At 51.9% G+C, this 10,174-nt stretch overlaps 1 protein-coding gene across 2 annotated transcripts; it reads right to left on the minus strand.

The window, feature by feature from the left end:
• Positions 1-857: 857 nt before the first annotated feature.
• CBY1 (chibby family member 1, beta catenin antagonist) lies at positions 858-9,542 on the minus strand. Of its 2 annotated transcripts, none has more exons than XM_039246158.1 (5): positions 9,480-9,542; positions 5,708-5,823; positions 2,941-3,046; positions 2,739-2,857; positions 858-1,502 (listed from the first exon to the last, which is right to left on the minus strand). In XM_039246158.1, the coding sequence occupies exons 2-5, from the start codon at positions 5,783-5,785 to the stop codon at positions 1,422-1,424; spliced, it is 384 nt and encodes a 127-aa protein (XP_039102089.1). In that variant the 5' UTR covers positions 5,786-5,823; positions 9,480-9,542; the 3' UTR covers positions 858-1,421. The 2 variants fall into 2 exon arrangements, with proteins under 2 accessions (XP_039102089.1, XP_039102090.1); XM_039246159.1 differs by having other exon boundaries at positions 9,467-9,516.
• Positions 9,543-10,174: the final 632 nt, after the last annotated feature.

Raw genomic sequence — 10,174 nt, forward strand, 5'->3', positions numbered from 1 at the left:
TGCCAGTCTAGGAATAGCCAGCTCTCAACTGCTTCAGTTTTCTGCACCTGGAGATTCACGTCCTGCCCGTATTTGTGACCTCCTCTAATTATTTTCGGAGTTATTCTCTCCTGGATCGGAAAGTGAGGGTTATGGGCTGGAGCTTCTATCCATCTCCCCTAAAGCTGCCCCTACAGGTGGGCTGTGGACAGCAGCCCCCAACAGACGCTGTCCCCCACCCAGGAGCTAGGAGTCCACAGGCTCCCAAACGTCTGCTGTGCGATCCTGGACCGGCTTCTGACCCTCCCGGAGTCTGGCTCCTTACCTGCAAGGACACATGCTGCCGGTCCCTGCTCCGCAGCGCTGAGCCAAGGGGGAAATGATTGGGGGCAAGGTGCCGAGGCCTGTCCCCGGCAAGTCCCAGGCTTTCAGAAGCTACTGACCACATGGCCGTCCCCAGTCAAAAGCCCTGGGCTCTCTGTCCCTGTCTCAGCGCCCTCCCCCTTAACTGCGGGGCTGGGTTCCCTCTCACCGGCACCCTCCTCCAGCCACAGCAGCTTGGCTCACACCTGCTCGGCTCACACCTGCTCACACCGACTCAGCGCAAACTCCCACTCTAGGAATGCGGCCTCCCACCCCGACCGTGCGGTCCCTGCCGGGTCCGGGCTGCTCCCAAATCTCTGAAGGGCTGCGGCAGAATTTGGGCAGGGACACTTTCTGTTCCAGGGAAGCCGGAGCGCTTCTCCTGTCGCGGTGGCGTGCACCCACGATCCACAGCTCTGGTCTCTGGATGGCGAAACGGAAGCCTCCACTCCAGGCTCTGCATGCTTCCGCAGGAACTGCTGCTTTCATTTTTCAGTCACTTGGCCACACACAGATTACACACCAGCATTTAATTTTCAAAAAAAAGTGTAAACAGGAAAGTTGCACAGAAATAAGTGTTGCCGTGGAAGGCTGGCGCTTGCCACTGAGAAGCTGAAGCCAGAAGAGGCTGCGGATCTGGGGACCGAATATTCTTTAAAGGACAGAGAGAGTAGCCCCGGGAGGGGGCGGAGGACCAGGAGAGCCGCTCATCCGGGGCCCCTGAGGCAGGGCTCTTTAGCACTGGGGCCACCGGCCTGAGGGGGGAAACAATGAACTCCGGCTGCTTTGGCCACAGCATCAGTCCGGTAAAGGTGAACCTGGGAAGGTGCGTTCATACGTGGGGTGACCGGACAGCACCCCAGGGCTCATTCCTACTGACTGCCCTGGCCTGGAGTCCTGGCTGCCAGCAGTATGTGCCGGCTGCCAAACCAAGGGGGCCAGTGCCTTTTGGCCCCTTTATATGACACTCTCTCCCAGGACCTAGTCCACTAGTTGGGCCAGAAAAACCCCTCAGCCGCAGCCACCTCCTCTGATGGGTGAGTTTCTCCCTTTCCTCCCAGCCAGCGTCATCAGGGTCCTCATTTCCTCCTGCGGCTGACACTCTTCAGTTCCTCCAATTCCTTCTCCATTAAGTGGGACTCAGCGGTGGTCTCAGAGAGCTAGAAGTGAGGCAGCAGACCGTTAACAAAGAAGGACCTTTCTGGGCTGTTTCAGGTTCGCGAGGGCAGCTCTGTGCGCTGGGGTGTGGCCCCCCGACCCTGGCCTCTCTCACACACCACCGATGGCCCCCAGGAGGGGAACCCCTTTGTACCCAGGCAGAATGCAACCCCCTGACAACCCAGGGCTTCCGGTACTTAAAGAAAAATCGCGATCTACCCTCTCAACATTTTGGTCACCTAGGATTGCACCGAGTTCAGTGCCTTGAAGACAGGAGGCCTCAGGGGATGAAAAAGGCACAAAACGGGCATTCTAAGGCTAAAGAAATGAAGTCTGAGTCACTTCTGAGCTGTGGCTCCCATAATGGTGATCAGGGGAAAAAGAATGCCACTTTTCTTATTAGGGTCCTTCAGGGGACATTAGAGTAGAAGGTGGAAGATATTCAAGATGGGGACAGAAGCTTTACTCCCCGAGGTAGAGGGCAGCTCACTGTGAAAGAAGAGCTCCCTTCTGAGCAAAACATTGCTTCAGGAGCTGCACTGGTACCGGGCACTCGGCATGAGGCAGATGCGACTCCCGTGCCCATCTGACTGACGAAGAAACTACGTCTCTTCACGCAGGGCAGTTAAATAACTTGTTACAGTCTAAGGTCCCCAGGCCAGGGGTGGAGCTGAACAGGAGACCAGGCAGGTTAGCTCCAGAATACACGCTCTTAACCGTGACAGCAGAGGCTCCTGGCCAACTTTCACCTGCACCCCGAGTCCTGACGGCCTGCGGGGCTTTTAGCAGCCACAGGAAACCGACACCGGCACAGAGCGGGCCCCTCGGCAGGTCTGTGCCCGGCGCTGACTAATGCCAGCTTGATACGGGACACCTCCAGGCCACGAGCAGACAGCCCTTCCCGGAATGCCCTCTTCCCACCCTCCGTTCCTCTCTGTGACACCCTCCTGACTGGACAGAATTCCTTTCTGTGTCACGTGCTGCCGCCAGGCCCTAGGTAGACTCTAACTGTTACCCTTGCCACAAGGCACTATCATTTTGTGTCACTTTGTATCTTGTCCTTCTCTCTGCTAGACTAGCCCCTGAGAGTGGGGACTCTGTCTCATCTGTATCTTTGGATCCAAAGCAACTCAGCTGGGCAAACTGGCACTCCGAGGTACCAGCTGGATGGAATGACTCCCGGGGGTGTCCCCCCCAACAGGAAAGCCCCAGCGCCTCTTCCCCGTCACCCTCCTTACCATGTCCAGCAGGATGTCCACCTTCAGCCGCAAGAGATTGTTCTCTTCCTCCAACTGCTGGTTCCGCCTGCGCAGGCGCTGAGCCTCCCGCCTGTCCACGCCTCCACTAATCCCCGTGTCTGGTGGGAGGGCAGAACCAGCAGTTACGCGGGGGCTTCCCTCCCGCAGGCCCCGTTGGACGGACCGCAGGAAATCGGCCCACCTGCTATCCACTGGCCGTTTTCAAACTTCAGGCTTTGCCCGGCCAGGTTCATGGTGGGGGTTCCGTAGTCAAGGCCCAGCTCCACCTCCCGGGTTGACCGATCCAGCTGTGGACGAGACAGTGCATGGAGGCCTCGGGAGGCAGAGGGACCCCAGGCCCAGGGCCTCCCCTGCTAACTGTACGGCCCCAGCAACTTGTTTCTTTTTTCTAATCCTTACCTGGCACACTTTGTAACTTTTTGTTACAAGTCAGAAAATCAGATGAGGCACAACGAAAACTTGTATTTATCTTTTTAATAAATTAAAAAAAAATTTTTTTGAGAAAAAAGAATGTAAGCGGGGGGAGGGGGGCAGACAGAGAGAGGGGGACAGAGGATCCAAAGGGGGCTCTGCACTGACAGGCTGACAGCAGTGAGTCTGATGCGGGGCTTGAACTCACGAACCACAAGATCATGACCTGAACTAAAGTTGGACACTCAACTGACTGAGCCACCCAGGAGCTCCTCTCTTTTTTTATTTATTTTTTATTATTTTTGATAGAGAGACAGCAAGTTGCGTGCGCGGGGGAGGGACAGAGACAGGGAGACTTAAGATCCGAAGCAGGCTCCTCACTGGCAGCACAGAGCCCTACATGGGACTCGAACTCACGAACCCATGAGATCGTGACCTGAGCCGAAGTCAGACGCTTAACCGACCAAGCCATCAAGGTACCCGGCAACAAAAACTTTTTAAACTCTAAGAGGGGAGAAATGTCCCACTTTACTATGAAATACATGTTTTCCAGAAAAACTACATACACCAAAATTTGAATTATTTGACATCTCCTTGTCACTTATCAGTTTAAGAAATCCTATTATAAATGTTTAATAAAGTAGAAAATCCTTTTTTTAAAAAAAATTTTTTATGTTATTTATTTGAGAGAGAGAGAGAGAGAAAGAGGGAGCACCAGCAAGGGAGGGAGAGCAGAGAGACAAGGGAGACACAGAATCTAAAACGGACTCCAGGCTCTGAGCTGTCAGCGCAGAGCCTGTTGTGGGGCTCAAACTCACGAACTGTGAGATCGTGACCTGAGCCAAAGTCAGGTAGTCAACCGACTGAGTCACCCAGGTGCCGCACAGAATCCTTTTTAAAGGCAATAAGCCCCGCAGTGATCACCTACTTACCACGAAGCTCTTCAGGTCACAGAAGAGACATGAAATGCTAACACCCGATCAGCGGTCGTAGCTGGTCTGGAATGTAAAGTCCCCACAACCCCCTCAGCAGCCATTCGCACCAGGACTCGGCCAAGGGACTCCAAGATGAATGGGACCAGCCCCGCCCTTGAGCTGTGTCTCGAGCTTCAACCCAGCCTTGAATGCCACGACCAGGAGCAAAACAACATCCTTTGGGAATGGGTTTGATTCCCAGACACAATTAAAACTGATTCTTGGCTAAGTCTGGGGAGTAAACGGAAGGCAAGCTGGGTAGGGTCACTGGAGCCAAAACTCATGACGAGACCGACTGTCTTACCAGGTTCTTGAACGTGCTTTGACAAGGACTGCCAAGCAGGAGTTAAAAATGCTTTTGTTCTTGGTTTTGTTTTTAAAATTTTTTTTTTTAATGTTTATTTATTTTTGAGAGAAACAGAGCACAAGTGGAGGAGGGGCAGAGAGAGAGGGAGACACAGAATCCGAAGCAAGTTCCAGGCTCTGAGCTGTCAGCACAGGGCGTGACGGGGGGCTCGAACTCATAAACCTCGAGATCATGATCTGAGCCAAAGTTGGATGCTTAACCTAAGACGCAGCCACCCAGGTGCCCCGGTTTTGTTTTTGTTTTTATTTATTTGGGGGTGCCTGGGTGGCTCAGTCGGTTGAGCATCCAACTTCAGCTCAGGTCATGATCTCACAGTTCATGGGTTCAAGCCCTGCGTCAGGCTCTGTGCTGACAGCTCAAAGCCTGGAGCCTGCTTCGGATTCTGTGTCTCCTTCTCTCTCTGCTCCTCCCCACTCATGCACTGTCTCACTCTTTCAAATATAAACAAATGTAAAAAAAAGAAAAAAAGTTTATTTATTTGGGACGCCTGGGTGGCTCGGTTGGTTGAGCATCTGACTCTTGATTTCAGCTGGGGTCATGATCCCAGGGTTGTGGCATCGAGTCCCCTCTTGGGCTCCACACTGAGCATGGAGTCTGATTGGGATTCTCTCTCCTCTCTCCCTCTGCCCCTCTCCCTTGCTTGCCCTCTCTCTTTCTAAAATTAAAACAACAATGGGGCGCCTGGATGGCTTAGTCGGTTAAGCGTCCGACTTTCGCTTGGGTCATGATCTCGCGGTTCATGGGTTCAAGCCCCGCGCTGGGCTCTGTGCTGACTGCCAGCTCAGAGCCTGGAGCCTGTTTCAGAGTCTGTGACTCCCTCTCTCTCTGACCCTCCCCTGCTCACGCTGTCTCTCTCTCTCTCCTAGAAATAAATAAAAATATATATTAAAAAAATAAAAAAATAAAAAAAATAAAATTAAAACAACAACAAGAACAAAAGTTTATTTCTTTAAGTAATCCCTACATCCAACATGGGGCTCAAACTCAAGGCCTTGAGATCAAGAGTTGCATGCTCTTCTGACCGAGCCAGCCAGGAGCCCCAAGAGTTAACAATGTTTTTAGCAACAGTAATAACATGAATTAGAAGGATGTCCTCCTTACAAGGATGCCTCTGGGGAATGCCACTTTCCATCAGAGACCAGGCCTGACGTTTCAGCCACACTGCATGCCAGGACGGGCCCGGTAGTGATACTCACGTTATGCAGATTGGAGAGAGAAGCAGATTTCCGAGGGGGCGTCTTCTTGGGACTGAACGTATTTCCAAAGAGAGGCATCTTTGGTCTGATGAAGGGAAGGTCACCGCTCCCCTCTCCTAGGGTCAGAAAAGTCACGGGTACAAACAGGTGAGTCAATGACCTTATGCCACTGTGGAGCCCGACGCGGGGCTCTATCCCACGACTCTGGGATCATGACCTGAACCCAAATCAAGAGTCGGACGTTCAACACTTCGAGCCACACAGGCACCCATACTTTTCATTTTCTCTAGGTGGAAACAGATGATGCTATAATATTCTGAGTTAGGTAAAACCTAGGAAAATTTTATTTTTTTTTTAGAGTTTATTTATTTATTGTGTGTGTGTGTGAGAGAGAGAGAGAGAGAGAGAGAGAAAGAGAGAGAAAAAAAGAGAGAGAGGATGCGTGCACAAGCAAGGTAGAGGCAGAGAGAGAGGAAGAGAGAATCCCAAGCAGGCTCCATCTCAGCACAGAGCCCAACATGGGTCTCAGTCTCACAACTCTGAGGTCATGACCTGCAAAGTCAAGAGTCAAATGCTTAACCCACTGAGCCACCCAGGTGCTCCAACCTAGCCAAATTTCAAATGTGTATACTTTTTGGCCACCAAATTTACTTCTAAAAATTTATCCTCCAGAAAGAATTGGACACGTACACACAAGTGTTCTCACATAAATGCTGGGGCCCCCGTGTAACTCAGCTGGATAAGCATCTGACTCTTGATTTCAGCTCAGGTCATGGTCTCATGGCTCACTGGCAACCTGGAGCCTGCTGTGAATGCTCTCTCCCTCTCTGCCCCTCTCCCACTCTCTCTCTCTCTCAAAATAAGTTAAAAAACTTAAAAAAAAAAAATCCCTACTGTTGATAGCCATGAAAAAAAAGAAACAATCCAAGATGTCTACCAAAGGTTGGCTTAGTAAAATACGTTGTAGCATTCTTATGTAGCTTATGGAGCAGCTTTATAAGCTGTAGAATTCTATACGGCAAGTAAAAACAAGGAGGTGGCCGTATGCAGACTGATCTGGAAAGACTCTGACACACTCTAACATTAAGCAAGCAAGCTGCAGGGGCGCCTGGGTGACTCAGTAGGTTGAGCATCTGACTTTGGCTCAGGTCATGATCTCATGGTTTGTGGGTTCGGGCCCCACATTGGGCTCTGTGCTGTCAGCGGGGAGCCCACTTTGGATCCTCTATCCCCCTCTCTTTGCCCCTCCCCTGCTTGCACTGCCTCAAAAATAAACATTAAAAAAAAAAAGCAAGCTACAGAACAAGGTGTATACTATAATGGTATAAGAGAAGACAGAAATTTTTAAAAGGCGGGGCACCTGGGTGGCTCAGTTGGTTGAGTGTCTGACTTCAGCTCAGGTCATGAACTCACGGTTTGTGAGTTCGAGTCCTGTGTCAGGCTCTGTGCTGACAGCTCGGAGCCTGGAGCCTGCTTCGGATTCTGTGACTCCCTCTCTCTCTGTCCCTTCCTTGCTCACATGCTCTCTCTCTCTCTCTCTCAAAAATAAATAAACATTCAAAAATAAAAATAGAAATTTAAAAAAGGCAAGAGTGCAGGTGTGCACATTAAAAAATAGAAGAAAATTGGGGGCACCTGGGTGGCTCACTCGGTTAATTGCCCAACTCTTGATTTCTGCTCAGGTCATGATGTCAGGATCATGAAATCGAGCCCCATGTGTGCCTCTACGCTGGGCATGGAGCCTGCTTAAGGATTCTCTCTCTCTGTCTCTCTCCCCTCCCCCTGCTTGTGCACTTTCTCTCTCTCTAAAAAAAATTTTTTTAAGTAAAAAAAATAAAAATAAAATAAAATCTGGATACAGCAAACTGCTCACTGTGCTTAATGTGGGAAGGGGAATGGGATGGCTGGCTTAAGTGACATGGTCATTTTATAGGTAAAAAAATTGTCAAGTGGTGGCAATTCCATGTTACGATATCAAACTATATTAAAGAATATACTTCTGGATTTAATAAGTTACAATGATAATATATTCATGTGTTAATTATGAAAAAAAAAAAAACCCAGCTGAAAAAAAACACCTGCCCTTCCAAGCATCTGGAGACATCTGAAGAAGGAAAAGTACTTAGTCAAGTTGTTCTTGCAAAGCCTCCAATGTGCTCAGAGTGTATCACTTGGACACAACAGACTGAATTCCGGGTCTGGCTCTGTCCCTCAATTGCCTGCTAAACCTTAGCCAAGTTACTTTATTTCATCAGGGTTTTTTTTTGTTTGTTTTTGTTTTCTTTTTAATATTTTTATTTATTTCTAGGGGGGAGAGAGAGAGAGAGAGAGCGTGTGAGCAGGGGAGGGTCAGAGAGAGAGGGAGTCACAGACTCTGAAACAGGCTCCAGGCTCTAAGCTGGCAGTCAGCACAGAGCCCGACGCCGGGCTCGAACCCACGAACAGCGAGATCATGACCTAAGCGAAAGTCTGACGCTTAACCGACTAAGCCACCCAGGCGCCCCATTTTTTTCTTTTTTTAATTTTTAAACTGTTTTTTCACTTTTGAGAGACAGAGTGTGAGAGGGGTGGGGCAGAGAGAGGGAGACAGAATCCGAAGCAGGCTCCAGGCTCGGAACTGTCAGCACAGAGCCCGATGCGGGGCTCGAACTCACAAACCGCAAGATCATGACCTGAGCCGGAAGTCAGATGCTTCCCTGACTGAGCCACCCAGGGGCCCCTATTTCTCAGAATTTTAACAAGAGCACATCCCTCATGACTTCATCAATTCTCATAACCCTGAGGCAGAGAACGATCATCAATAGATTACAGATGAGGAAAAGGAAGGGTCTGGACGAGCTGCCTTTTAAGTCTGTACCATAATCCACAAACAACTTTGGCTGAGTCCCTAGGATCCTGGAACAGGACCCAGAAGTCCCAGCTGACCCCCCACTTGGCCCAAGGCAGCTGTCTCTCTAGTGAAACTCCCTGGCGAGAGAGAGCCCAGCTTCTAAGGTAGTGAAGGGAGAGCCTATGGCTTCCAATCATGGCTCTGCCACTCAGCCCCCGTGGGACCCCAGACCTTATCTTCTCTGGGCCTCCGGCTTCTGTATTTGTAACCAGGGAGAACGACAGTACCCCCTTACAGGTTGTTATACTGCTAGTGTTTATAAAAAGCTGTGGCATTTGATGCTCACGACAGCCCCGAGAAATAGATGAAGTTAAGTCTGTCCCAGTCTACAGATCAGGAAACGGAGGCTTAGAGAAGTTAACTGGTTCCCAATCACACGGTGGGAAGGCGGTGGAATTAACTCGGTTTCAAATACAGCATTTACCAATGCTTTACAGCTTGCAATGGACCACAGCACACATTACCCTATTTTAACGTAAGAAGAAGGCGAGGGAGCAGTTTTTGACTTTCACTGGATTCTCAAAGAGATACGCGTCCCTCAAAGATTTCAGAGCCGCGCAGATACTCCGCCACCCGGGGCTGCTGGACTCGGCTACCCGTAGAGAACAAACGTTCACACGCACGCCTTCATCTAACTCTCTTCACAGCCGAGAAACCATCACCCCGGTTTCGAATCGAAGAAACCCGCTTCGAGAAGTGCGGTGACCCGCCTGGGATGAAGCCAGCCTCCGCCCCCTGTCCTGCGTCCTACGGCCGCTCCAGCGGCGGGGAAGCCCTGGGTCGTCCCCTGAGGTCCGCCCGGGCGTCCCACCCTTCCTCGGGCCCTGGGGCGACGCTGGGCTCAGAAACGAGCCACCGCAGGAACCCACCGCAGCCAGATACCTGCCGGGAACGGCCTGCAGAGGTCCTCGTCACCCACCGCGACGCGGCTCCCGGGAGGCTCCGCCCCCCTCCGCCCGCGTGCGCACGCGCAGCCCCGCCCCGGCCTCTACCACCGCGGGAAGTGGGAGTGCCCGGCGCGGCGGGGTGTCCAAGGGAGCCTCTGCGAAGCACCAGAAACACTTGAGGACTGCCCTCGATATAGTAAGGACACTCCGCGGGGGCAATGTCTCTTGGAGTCGTTTCTGTTCACCGTGCTGTAGGCTGGGACGAGAGACTACACTCTCCCCTCCACGAGCCCATTGGTCTGGTCTCCCCAACCACCGCGCCCCGTCACTGTGGTAACGGCGTCTCGCGGACGCCGAGGCGGCTCACCACCGTTCTATTGTTGTGGGAAGGGTGGCGGTGGTGGCTGCGGCTGGCGTTGCCGGGGGAACGCCAGGACTCACAGTAGCAAAATGGGCCCCTCCCCGACGCCCGCCCTCCTCTGCCTCCTCCCCGACCACAAAGCAAAGGGCGCCCCTTCCTGGTGGATGTCGGGTGTCCCATCCAGAACTTTGCAGGGTCCCCTGAGGGACCCGTGGCGGAACCGCCCCCCAGTTCGTCGGATTCCGCCGATGTCTTCAGGTAAGACGTACAGAAGGAAGATGACCCGCCCTGCCCGCTTCCGCAGACTGCCGTCTCCCCACTCCCCGACT

The sequence above is a fragment of the Hyaena hyaena genome, unplaced genomic scaffold, assembly GCF_003009895.1.
Source record: "Hyaena hyaena isolate Hyena2069 unplaced genomic scaffold, ASM300989v1 scaffold_280, whole genome shotgun sequence".
NCBI lineage: Eukaryota > Metazoa > Chordata > Mammalia > Carnivora > Hyaenidae > Hyaena > Hyaena hyaena.